The 13251-nt window shown below is 44.2% G+C and overlaps 1 protein-coding gene across 1 annotated transcript in view; it reads left to right on the top strand.

Moving 5' to 3' along the window:
- The window catches only part of nup205 (nucleoporin 205), a 99844-nt gene that overhangs the window by 72448 nt on the left and 14145 nt on the right, over window positions 1–13251 (top strand). Inside the window, exons 29-35 of the mRNA XM_052030533.1 lie at window positions 1900–2140; window positions 2718–2816; window positions 6036–6184; window positions 6839–7030; window positions 8268–8389; window positions 10595–10733; window positions 11642–11768. Coding sequence (XP_051886493.1) covers window positions 1900–2140; window positions 2718–2816; window positions 6036–6184; window positions 6839–7030; window positions 8268–8389; window positions 10595–10733; window positions 11642–11768 — 1069 coding nt within the window. The remainder of the gene's footprint in view (window positions 1–1899; window positions 2141–2717; window positions 2817–6035; window positions 6185–6838; window positions 7031–8267; window positions 8390–10594; window positions 10734–11641; window positions 11769–13251) is intronic.

Below are 13251 nucleotides of genomic sequence, written 5' to 3'. Positions count from 1 at the left end.
GTTGGGAGTAATATATTGCCCTGGATTGAGGATTGGTTAATGGACAGGAATCAGAGAGTAGGTATGAAAAGGCTATTTCAATGGAGGTTATGATTGGAGAGTTGTCACAGGGATCAGTGTGAGGCCCCCGAATGATTTGCTGAAGTTATGAAGTTGGTTGGGAGTGAAAGTTATGAGAAGGATGTAAGAGGGGTAGGGAGGCTTCATGTGGATTTGCGCGAGCTGGTAGAATGGGTGAGCACACGGTTGTTGGAATAATGTACGGAAAAATAGGCCTTCTATTTCGGTAGGGGAAAAAAAGCAAAATTGAATGTATTTTTTCAGTGATGAAAGATTTGAAACATTTGGTATTCAGTTCTGAGAGACTTGGAACGTATGCAAATCACTGAAAATAATGTGTAGGTACAGCAAGCAATGAGGAAAGCAAACAGTATGTCAGCCTTTATTACAAGCAGCATTGAGTACAAGAGAAAAAATGCTGTGTTGAAATTATGAAGGGCTCTGGTGCAATTGTACCTCGAATATAGTCTGCAAATCTGGTCCCCAATCTAAGGAAGTTTATACTTGCAGTGAAGAAATGTAATGTAGTTTCACTAAATCGATTCCTTGGATGGCGGGACTGACCGAGGAGGAGAGGTTTTGCAGATGAAGCCTATATTTTTTCATATTTAGATTAATGCGAGATTATTTCATTGTAAAGATACAATATTTTTGTAAAGGTACAAAGGTGCGTATTTTTTGTAAAGATACAAAATCTTTATGGCTTGATAGGGTCGGGTGTCTAGAACTTGGGGTCAAAATCTCTAAGAGGTTTTGAGATGAAAAGAAACCTCCTGCCCTAGAGGGTAGTGAAACTTTAGAAATCTCTAATGAAGAGATCTGTGGAGGTTTAGTTGCTGTGGATATTCAAAACGGAGAATGATAGACTCTTGGATATTATGAGGTTAGTATAGGAAACTGGTGCTGAGTAAAAGGTTAGCCTTATCGACGCCAGAGCCGGTGTGGGGGACCCAACGGTGTGCTTTATCTGTTTCTTATGTTCTTAAAAGCTATTTCCCATAATCCATATATCAGTCACAAGGATAGGACTTGAGTGCCTGTGACAGACTTCCGTGCACTGCAAGAATCAGATCACTTTTTTGTTGCATTTTGCTCTCTGACATGAGAAGTATTTTTAAAAATGAAACCTGCTTAGTGTGACTTTAGATTTATCGATGTGTTTAATTTTCCATTAAGCCGTAGTTATGCTTTTCCCTCTTGTGTCATCAGCAAGAAAGATGAAGATGCACCAGTTGCTTTTTGGGTCACTGTTTCATTTTGGCAGTTTGCACTCGGCTTTTACACACCAGAGCCTCAATAGTCAGTGGACTGATTACTGATGGTGTGTCTGTCTGGGTTATTTTCTTAAATCTCTTAAATGGGTGTGAACTCAGAGATAAAAATGCTACGAACAACCAAAGCTGATAAAGACAACATCCTTGGGGGGAAAGGTTGATCTCTTAGTTTTTGGTCAAGAGGGCTGATGTATTATAAAGATTGTATGGAAAATGATAGAAGAGGGAAGCACGAAATGGTAAAGAAATAGGATGGGAATGAGCTGGGATTGTTGTACTTGGATGGAAGGCTGAAAACGGTTACACAGAAGAAGTGATGAGGAGTCAGAAAAACATAGTGAGATTAACAGGAAAAGACAACTAAAGTGTGTGCAAATATGTGGTTGGAAGAATAACAATCTGCAGTGGGTGCCAGCGACTCACTAATCTTTTCTTAGGAACGGTTGGTTAACAGCCCAAACAAAAGAAATCTAGGTACAGTTGGATCACACTGAGATTCGTGGGAATGTTATTTTGCAGTGCTCTATAGTGTGATGGTTTTAGACCCCGCGTCTCTCCCACTTAGATCCTCAGCGAGGAGGCTGCCCAGGAACTCATGCCAGTGGTGGCTGGAACAGTGTTCACACTAACCGCTCACCTCAGCCAGACGGTCCGCAACGAGCAGAAGCAGGCACTCAGTGCCCATTCTCAGAACATCCTTAATGGGCGCACCACACCAGGGGATGTATCAGCTACCTTTGGCTCCATTGGGGACTCTTCTCTTCACATCATCCTCCGGAAGCTCTTGGATTTTGTCCTCCAAACCGGTAGGTTCCACTGAAAATGCCGCTGTTGTCAAGTGTGTAATCAGATTCTTGGAACATAGAGTCCAATTGTGTAGTTTCCACCTGAGTTTTATCCTTCCCTAGCAGTTCTACATTTTCAGCTGCCTAGACAAATAGTTGTCAATAGCCACTCAACTTTTCCTGTTTTAACTCATGGGAAGTCTCTGACCTCACAATCTACCTTGTTGTGACATTGCACCTTATTGTACTGCACTTTCTCTGCAGCTGTGACGCTTTACTCTGTACTGTTATTGTTTTTACCTGTACTAACCCAATGTAACTGCTCTGCGTAATGAATTGACCTGTACGATCGGTATGCAAGACAAGTTCTTTCACTGTACCTCAGTACAAGTGACAATAATAAACCAATTCCATCATAAGGAAACTTAACACCCTGTGTTTGGAATTCCACTTTTTCATCAATCTGTGTAAAGAAATTATCCAGTTTTTTTGATCAGTTCATGACTGCCTTTTATTCATCTCCCAATACATGGGCAATCACTCTGGAAACAGCGCAAGTGAACAGGTGACGAGCACTTACACGTGTTGTTGTTGGCAGGTGGGGGTTTCCAACGTGTAAGAGCACACCTCTATGGAGCACTGTTGTATTACCTACAGATGAGTCAGAAGCCCGATGAACCTGACACCTTGGAAACAGGTATGGTAGCTCTACATGAGGATTTGATTATTGTGGGTCAAGTAAATGGGAGTCTGTGAGCAATGGCTTTTTTTTAAATGTTATGTAGCATGTCTGATCATCCATGTGAGGTATTTGGAGCCAAGCAGTGGAGTCTAGTAGTCATTTAAAATACAGACAATTAACGAATAAAATGTCAGCCCATTTCTAACATTCCTCTCCCTTTTCTGGATCTCCCTGTCCCCATCTCAGGAGATAAACTATCCACTAACATTTATGATAAACCCACTGAGTCCCACAGCTACCTTGACTACACCTCTTCCCACCCTCTCTCTCGTAAGGATGCCATTCCTTTCTCCCAGTTTCTCTGTCTCTGCCACGTCTGCTGCCAAGATGAGGCCTTGCATTCCAGGACATCTGAAGTGTCCTCATTTTCCAGGAAATGTGGCTTCCCTTCTGCTGTGGTTGTTGGAACCCCCTCTCACATTTCCTCTGTTGCCCAGACTTCTGCTTTCATTCCCACCAACCACCCCCCGCCCCCCCCCCCCCCAAACAGATGGGGCTCCCCTAGTCCTCACCTTTCACCCAACTAGACTCTGCATCCAGCATGCTATCCTTTGTCATTACCGCCTGCTGAAACTGGATCCCCACCACTAGCCACACCCTTCCCCTCCTCATCCTTAACCTTCCATAGGGACAACTCTGTGAATATCTGCTCTGCTCATCCCTTCCTAACAATCCGTCCCCGACCCCTTCAACCACAGGAGGCGCAACACTTGTTTCTGCACCTCCTCTCTCACCACCGCCCAGGGAACTGATCAGCCCTTCCAGGTGAGGCAAAGATTCACGTGCACCTCCTTCAACCTCGTCAGCTGCATTTGTTTTTCCCAGTGCGGCCTCCTCCATAACGGCAAAGCCAAGCACAGACTTCCCCTCTGTCTGTGATGGCCATCCCAAGCTCCAAGTTTACATGCCATTTCAATTCCCCTTTCCCATTCCCACAGCAAACAATCCATCCTCTGCCAGGGTGAGGCCAACCCAAAGTGGAAGAACAACACCTCATATTCCAACTGGGTAGTCTACAACCCAGTGGTATGAACATTGAATTTTCCAATTTTGGGTAACCCTGTGTTTTTTTTCCCCCCCTTCCCCCCCCCCCCTTTCCTTCCAATCCATCTCTGGTTGTCCCATTTTCCTCCAATACCCTTCCCCCCGCCCCCCCCCCCCCCCCCCCCCACCCCCCCAAATCACTCATTTTGGTTTCCCTCTCCCTCCTGGTTCCATCCACTTACTACCCACATACTGGCACCCACCGTATCCCCTTCCCTATCTGGTTCCATCTGCCTTTTATTTCTCCTGATTGGTTCCCATTATGTCTCCCTTCAACCATCTTCATCCTCCTCCCCCTCCTGGTTCCATTCACCCGCTTCATACATAGTTTCTCCTCCCCCCACCCCCCAGATCTGGTTCCAACTGCCATGGTGGTTCCCATTCTCACCTCTTCCTTTACTGATCAGAGTCAGCGTTGGTGGCCCTTTGTGTTCCTGCTTATCTCCCTCCAGCTGCTGTCTCTACCTCCACCCTCCACGCCCCCCACCTTGCTCCATCTGCTTTTTTTTCCCCCTTTTCCTGAAGTCTGCCTCCATCCATCATTCACCTGCCACTGTCTTCCAACTCCACCCCCACTAACCTCCCCTACCTGGCACACCTGCCCGTCATCTCACACGCCACCTTAAGTCTGCCAATCGCCTCAGAATCCTCACCACTCCCCTTCTCCTCTTTATACCGGTCATCTCGCCTCTCCACTCTCAGCCCTGATGCAGGGTTTCAACCCGAGATTTCGACAATTCTTTCCTCCCAGAGATGCTGCTTGACCACTGAGTCCTCCAGTAGATTGTTTGTGGTTCCCATTATCACCTTCATTACTTATCAGATTCCCGAACTTGTAACCTTTTTGTCCCCACTTATCCCCCTCCAGTCTCTGTCTCCGCCTTCACCCTCCCTCTCCCCACCTGGGTCCATTGCCATTTTCTTCCTTGTCTGCTTCCACCTATCACCCACCTGCCCCGTCTCCCAACTCACCCTCCCCTCCCGGCTCCTTCTGCCCATTATCCTTCACCCCTCGGTTTACCTATCACCTACCAGCCCATGCCTCACCCCCTCCTCCTCTTTACATCGGCTATTTTCCCTCTCCACTGTCAGTCCTGATGCAGGGTCTCGATCCAAAACGTCAACAATTCCTTCCCCACTCCCCAACCCCGCCACAGATGCTGCTCGACTGCTGAGTTCCTTCAGTTTGTTTTCTGCTGAATATGCAATAAAGAACTTTCTCCTTTCCTCAGACCCTACCTCTGGCATCCCATCAGAACAGCTGTACTTAAACCCATATCCCAAAAGTAAAAGGCCAACATAACAGTTTGTAATATTTTTCAAAGGTCTACCAGATGGGGTGGGTTTTACTTGATTAGCTCACACGTCAAGAATGGTGAATTTAGCAAGAAATGTGAACATAATGCAGACAAGCTGTTTGACTGGGAAGTGCACCGTGGGCAAACCGTGTTCTCTCGTTCCAGGAAGGCGCAAGCAATATTAGTCAGGAATAAGCCTTGATTAATGGTGTTTCCTTCCACATCAAAGTCTAGTGCCACTGAAGCTTATTACAACACATTCCATGTTTCTCTGACTGAAAGCTCTAACTTAGCACTGATTCATTGTAAAAATTAGGAATTACAGGTCTGTGTGGCTTAATGAAATATCACATGCTGCCATACATAGTTGACTTTTAACTTGTTTATGATAAACATTTTTAAGTAAAATATAACTTTATATAGTTTTCTCTCTTTGTATTTCTCCTGGTGTCTGATTTCAGTCTTTTACATTATTCCACGCTGTAATTGGGAAGTGAGGAGGAAGTTGTTAGTCAAGCATAGATCCAAGATAAGGTTCACGTTGTTAAGCTTTGAGCCAGGTGGATTGGTTTATGGGTGAGCATCAGTAACTTTGGGGAAATGTAGCCAGACTGGAAATGTGAGGCCTTCAGCTGAATTGCACCATTCTGTAAATGCCCACTTCCTTTTGTTTTGAAAGGTTACCGTTAGTCTGCCACTTGATACACAAGATTTCAGTTGTTGCAGACATGGATGGATGAACTGCCTCTATCCAGTCCTGCAAGAGAAGAATTTAATGCTATCATCTTCCCTCTTAACATGCAGTTCTGTTCTTTCAATCATTGTGTTGCAGGAAAGCAAACCATGTGGGAGAGACTCACGGCTCCAGAAGATGAGTACACCAAGCTGCAAAAGGACAACATGAACATCATAGAGAGTTATGGGGCATCGTTGATGGAAGTTGTCTGTCGCGATGCTTGTGATGGGCATGAAATCGGTCAAGTAAGTATGAATAAACAGGCCCAGAGGCCACTGTGAGTGATTTGATGACTCCAGTATTAGAATCTTTCACATAACACTCATATTTCTTTCACTTACAATATTGTATTTGATTTGCTAAATGAAAGTAACTTTTGAAATGAAAATAGTTTCCATTTCGACACTTTTCTTCCACCACAGGAAAGCCTTAACCTTTTTCATTGAGATGTTCCCTTGATATGCTTAATGGGTAATTGTATCATGTGATGTAATACAAACCAACAAATGCCAGCTTCAGTTCCAGTTCTCTCCAGTTAGCTGATCTTATCCAGAGTGGCTGCAACACCTTGAGATCCAGAAGGAGAGATCTGACTGAGTACTGGCTGCTGGTCAGTGAATCACGCCAGAAACCATGGATGTTCAGTGAGGACATAGTTGAATTCTGCTTACATACTTCTCTATTGCTGAATATGCAAGAAACCAGAAGATGATCCTTGTGCTGATCAACTTGTGTAGTACATTCATTTTGTATAGTATTCTCCATACTAATCAGATGCAGTCAGCTCAGTTCAGGGGAATGGGATCGATTGGAGAGATACTTATCCCTGTGCCCCCAACCCTCAAGTTGACCCCTCCCACACAGAATGACGTCTTAGTGAGGTGATATTCTTGTTTCAGATGCTTGCACTGGCAGTGTTAGACCGGATTGTGGCTATTGACCAGCACCAACAGTGGCTCTACTATCTCACCAACAGCGGCTACCTCAAGGCATTGGCAGACAGCTTGGTCCAGGATGACACCATCCTTCAGAGCATGCTCAGTACCAAGCCTCCTTTACTGAAAGCCTTGTACCTTTATGAATCCAAAATGGTAAGTGTCTGCCTGCATTTCTTTTAGCAGGATAGTGTTAAAAATGTGTTTACTCTTGTCGGAAGGAACTGCACCGAGAGGTCCTGTTCTCAACTGTCAGTTTTATTATCTTCCATCAGCAGGAAGCTTCTATTATTTTAGGCTCACTCACCTGCTGGTTAACTTCTGTCCATGAGGAGCCTGTATTGTTCCCAGATATTCGTAATGTGTATGCACTGAGAAACTTCAGTTTTGTAATTCTAGATTGTAGGTTTTCATTTTAAAATTTAGTTGTGGCTACAGTGAATGTTGGAGCTGTACAGTCCTAGGGAGAATTACAGGTGGTCATGGTGCATTTGTTAGCAGAAGCTGTGGGAGATATTTGAGTCAATAAATCAGGCTCCAAATATTGAGCCTGTTGGATTCCTCCCCACCCAGTGATTCATTGGTGCTGATTGAGAGACAGTCGCCGGGGAACCGGAATGCTTGTACTTGCTGAGTAGACTTTATTTATTATTTATGTCATTAGTTAATCATTTTATTCAAAAATGACAGCATGATTCCAGCAGGCAAATTGTTGCCTGGCATTGTTTCCTGCCCTTTCATGATTGTCCCATTTGGAGTGAAATTTCTTATGCTGTACAAAGTTCTCACCTTGGGGCTGACAGTTCCCGGTTTGGAGATTAGTGATAGGTATTTTTTTTGAGGATTCTCAATTAATTGATGTTAATGTGCTTCAGTACGTGATCACAAATTAATGTACTAACTACACACTAGAAGTTGTTTTCAAAAATAACAATTAGTTTCATAGCAGCTTCTATGGATCATTTTTGGCCCAGCATGGGACTTGGAGCCCTCTCCCCTACCTTTAAGTAGATCCTGTAACCCCTCGCCTCTTCCTGCTGACTCAGTGCTCTGCAGGAGTTAACGCCCAGCCCACCTGAAGCATCATACAGACCTTGGCTCTGACTATTGTTGCCATCAGTGTACCGGACAGAAGTTGCAGGAGTGGGGAGAAGGAAATTGTGGATGTGCAAGAGGCCAGAGCTGGAGGAATGCAGCAATTGGATCAATAAAACTTAAAGGATGACTGTTTTCGTTTGAACCATTCAAAAATATCGTATCCTGTTTTTGTTCTCTTGTATCACAATTGCTTTTCTAAATCTGTTGCAATCTCAGGTTTTACAAAATTAATAGCATAACTTTTTAATTTTTAAAATGTGTTTGGTGAAGTTTTTCTCTTCCAAATATTCACCAGGCATTCTTGACAAGAGTAGCTAAGATCCACCAGGGAACTGAGGGTCTTCTGACGGCTGGGGTCATTGTTCGCTTATCCCAGTGCCAGGTCTATGATCATCGGCCTGAAACTGAGTCACACAGGTAAGGAGACTCCCATAGTGTGTTTCAATGTTATGGTTTCTGTTAATGTGCAGAAGTGTACTCTGGTTGGATTGTTTGAATTCTTTTGCCAAGTCCAAAACTGTCATGGTGAAGGCACAGGAGTGGATCAAACATCAGGGTTTTAGTCTTGCCATTTTGTTTGTCGTGTGAAAATTAATTGAAATCTTTGTAAACTATCCATTTAACATAAAGGCTTTAGGATGGATCTATTGCCTTTGCCTCCACACCCTCCCCACCACCACCCCCCACCCCCCAAAAAAAACACCAAGGACGTTTTCAACCTTCTGTGTGGGGCTGTTGTTGTTATAAATGGGATGGATTCAGGACAGTTCTGGCAGCTTAAAACTGGGCAATGGTGCTGCACTGGGGGAAGCAGCAGAATTGTATTCCACCACAATCTGTAACCTCATGAGCATGTTCCTCGCTGTACTATTACTACCTAGCCAGGTCATCAACCTGAAACCTGCTCGTGTACGCACTCTTCGTAAAAGCAGCGTTGCAAAAAAGGGTGGAGAATCCGCATCATTTGTGATTACAGAACCCAACAAATGATGCCAAAGGTGCAGCTTGAAGCATTATTAACCATCCTTCCCAGAAATGTCAGTTGGATGGTCCTGGAATCACAGGACCCCATCCATCAGGCTAGCCAACCTTCAGCCAATTTGACTCCCACCACTCGTGAAATGGCGCAGAGCATTGTATACGGAAATATCAACGTGATCAGACCAGATTCTAGCTATACTGTTGAAGATTTGGGATTAAGACTAGTGTTCTAAGCATGTTGTTCCAGGAGAAGTACAACACTGGCATCTACCTGACTATAAAAATCTGCACAGCTATGTCTTATCCACAAAAAGGCTGACACATCCAACCAACTAATTAATGTATCATCAATTTAGTCATCAGCAAAATGATGGAAAGTATTGTCAAAGACACTACCCAAAGGCACTTTATTACCAGAAAACTTGGCTCCAGATCTCAACAGTCTAAAAATAGACTGAAAGGAGCTGAACACCAGATGCATGGTCACAGTGGCTGCCTTCAGATCAGGGCAGAACTTGAATAAATATGGCTTTAAGGAGGCCAGTAAAACTGAAATTGATAGGAATTGAGGGGGAAACCTTTCTGTTGGCTAGTCTTTCATAACGCAAGTAGTTGTCAGAAGTCAATTATCCTGTCCCCAGGACACTGCTGCTAGAGTTCAAGGCAGTAGGCTCAACCAGCTTATTCACCAATAACCAACCTTCCACCGTAAATGCCGATGTTCACTGGTGATTGCACATTATTCATTCACAACTTCTCAGAAAATGAAGCCGCCCATCACTGCATGCAGCAGCTTTGAGCCTGAGCTGATTTGTGGCAAGTAACGTTTGTGCTTTTCAAATGACAGACAAAGATCACCTCTGACCAGCAAGTGTCCTGTCTGTCCTTGACATTTATTGGCATATCATGCTTTATCTCCCATCATCAATGTCTTGGGGGTCACCACTGACCAGAACAGTAACAGGATCACCCAAAAAAAATACTGTGACTACAAGAGCAAATATGAGACTTGGTGTCCTGCAGTAAGCAACTCATTTCATCTCTTACCTGTACCGTTTTCACCAGCTGCAAGGTACAAGTTAGGGGTGTGATGGAATACTCGCCACTTACTTGGATGAGTGCAGCTCTATCAAAGAATTTCAAATAATCCAGGACACTGTTCATTGGCACTCTATCCACTGCCCTAAACAGCTACTCTCTCCACCACTAGCAGAGTGTAGCTGCAGATGGTGGAAGTGGCCAGAAGTTCCCTGAGCAATGAGGGCACGTGACGTGATAGGTCTGCCAGTGATGATTGACCCTCGCAGCCACATTTGGGCTCTCCTGCTTGAGGTAAACTGTTCTCTTGGCTGGATGTGGTTCTGCACGAAGCAACACTTTGGTTCTGTTGCCAGAAGAGACTTCCACTGGATGGCCTTAAACCTGGATAAATTCTGTGCAGGCCAAAGATTAGTTTAAAATGGATTCAGTCAGAAATAACCATCTTTAATAGATGAGAGTACGTTAAATAGAGGTACTCCTGCTGTCCTCTCCTCCTTCAATTCAGTGTGTTGTTCAAGCTTTCTTGCTCTTTTTCTCCCCCTAAGAGTTACAAACCTGTCTGAATGCAAGATGTGTCATTTTTTAAATCTTCTTCTGCAGTATGCTTTGCATCCGAGACCCATCGGGATTTATTCCAGCCCCTGTGGAGAGGTATCGCCAGATCCTGCTCCCTGCTCTTCAGCTTTTCCAGGTGATGCTGACCTCCAGCACCGGGAAGCATCAGCTGGCTGCAAGTCAGGTAATGACGCTCATCATACCCCCCCCCTTCCCCTCCCCCAAATCTCTCATCAAAGTCTCAAGATGTGCTAAAGCCTGACTGAAATATAATGAATAAATTTAGCTTTCTGTCATTGCCATTGTGTAGAAATCTGTGATGAAGTAATCTGCTTCAGTTTTTTTTGTACTGATCTCCAGTAATCCCTGGATGAGAACATAGATTATAATATAATTGTGAAGTCATGCTTTCCACAGTATAATGGCTGTTTTCATCCTCGCTGAGTGGTTTCACAGGTGAAGTGAACTAGGTGTGGAAGTGATCCCAAACCATGGCTGTTGTCTTCAGGTGAATCCTGCCAGGGGATTGTTGAATTGCATCTGCAATTTCAAGCACAGAAGAAGACTAAAGCGCCCCTGCCCAAAATGTGTAAAAGGCAGTACTTCATCTCCATAAACTGATTGATTTCAGAATGTTTTCGGGATTGTTTGGAATTCTCAATTCAGTAGGTGACTTGCATTTGCCAATTAGCATTTTTTTGTAATGTCCAGGAGCAAATAGGGTCAGTCCAGGAGCAGATTCTGTTAGGTGTGATGTTAAGTAAAGGGCCTGTCTGCCCTCTCAGCTGCACAAATGATCCAAGACACTTTTCAGGAAGAAGAAGGGAGTTCTCTGTGTCCTGGATGATTATACCTTTTGAATCATCATCTTTAAAGCAGTTTTTCTGGCTATGTTCACATCGCTGTGTGTGAATCTTGATGTGTGTAATTGTCCTTCATAGTTAAACATAGCAGCTGTGACTACGCTTCAAAATGAGGACTTAATTGGTTGTCAATGCATTTTGTGATATTCTGAGGTCACGAGGGGCACTATTTAAATGCAAATTTTTCCTTTCCTCAGCTGGTTTATAATAGTGATCTTCTCTGAAACAGGTATTACAGTTCCTAATTGCCCATTCAGAACCCATCCAGGCCATCCTACGTTGTCAGGAGATAACTGCTGGATCTCTGCGGGAACTGGCACTTTTAACAGGCATTATAAGCAAAGCAGCCTTACCAGGTAAGAAATAGAATCGTAGGGTTGTACAGCATAGAAACAGGCCCTTCTGCCCACCACATCCACACTAGTCATTGTGCCTTTCTACACTGATCTCACTTGCCTGCATTAATTCTATATCCCTCTATGCATTGCTCATTCAAGTACCTGTCCAGATATCTGTTAAGATGATGGTAGGACTCTTCGCAGTGTGGAGGAACAGAGGGATCTTGGGGTCCACGTCCATAGATCCCTCAAGGTTGCCACGCAGGTCGATAAGGTTGTTAAGAAGGCATATGGTGTGTTGGCCTTCATTAGTTGAGGTATTGAGTTCAAGAGCTGCGAGGTAATGTTGCAGCTCTATAAAACTCTGGTTAGACCACGCTTGGAATATTGTGTTCAGTTTTGGTCACCTCATTATAGGAAGGATGTGGAGGCTTTGGAGAGGGTGCAGAGGAGATTTACCAGGATGTTGCCTGGATAGGTTGAGCAAGCTAGGGCTTTTCTCTTCGGAGCTAAGGAAGGTGAGAGGTGACTTGATAGAGGTGTACAAGATGATAAGAGGAATAGATTGAGTGGACAATCAGAGACTTTTTCCCAGGGTGAAAATGGCTAACATGAGGGGGCATAATTTTAAGGTGATTGGAGGAAGGTATAAGGGGGATGTCAGAGGTAAATTTTTTACACAGAGAGTGGTGGGTGCATGGAACGCACTGCCAGCAGAGGTTGTGGAGGCAGATAGATTAAGGACATTTAAGAGACTCTTAGATAGGCACATGAATGATAGGAAAATGGAGGGCTCTGTGGGAGGAAAGGGTTAGATAGATCTTAGAGCAGGATAAAATGTCGGCACAACATAGTGGGCCAAAGGGCCTGTACTATGCTGTAATGTTCTATGTTTGATGATAAAAGAATTATTTCATGCCTTTCATCTGTAGGAATAAGTTGTGAATCTGTTAACCCTTCTGTCCATTGGTGTGCTGTGGCATTCGGACTGTGTGGGCTCTTGACACAATTCCATGATACCCAATGGTAAAAGGATTCACTCATTATGTTATTTGGTCTTGGGCTAGAAGGCACCAGTTTGATCTAAAGTCTAGTGAATTGGTTAGTTTCTCCAAGATTGGCTGTAGTAATTCTGTGATTGGGGTCGGCAGCTCCGGGGAGAGGGCCCAGGTTCCTGATTTCAACCCTGCCACCACACTTCCCTGCTCTCTAGGTAGGAGCTGCTGTGTCAGTCATCTTATCCACTCACTGCAACAAGAATTAAATAGCTGCAAATAAAAATAAATGGAGGCTACTAAGAAGTTGGTTAGTTGCTGTTCTCCTAGAATAAGACAAAAATTAACTACTTGCAATGGGCACTGTAGCTATATTGTGGCCCGTACTGGGTGGACAAAATCAGTCTTGTTGTAGAAAAGTTTAAGACACAGAAGGGGGCTGCTTGTATCTGTGCCAGTGGGGGGGGGGGAGAAAAGAGCTCTCCAGTCTAATCCCACTTTGCCAA

Source organism: Pristis pectinata, chromosome 15 (assembly GCF_009764475.1).
Source record: "Pristis pectinata isolate sPriPec2 chromosome 15, sPriPec2.1.pri, whole genome shotgun sequence".
Taxonomy (NCBI): domain Eukaryota; kingdom Metazoa; phylum Chordata; class Chondrichthyes; order Rhinopristiformes; family Pristidae; genus Pristis; species Pristis pectinata.
The sequence above is the reverse complement of the archived record's forward strand: the minus strand, read 5'-3'. Positions and strand labels throughout refer to the sequence as shown.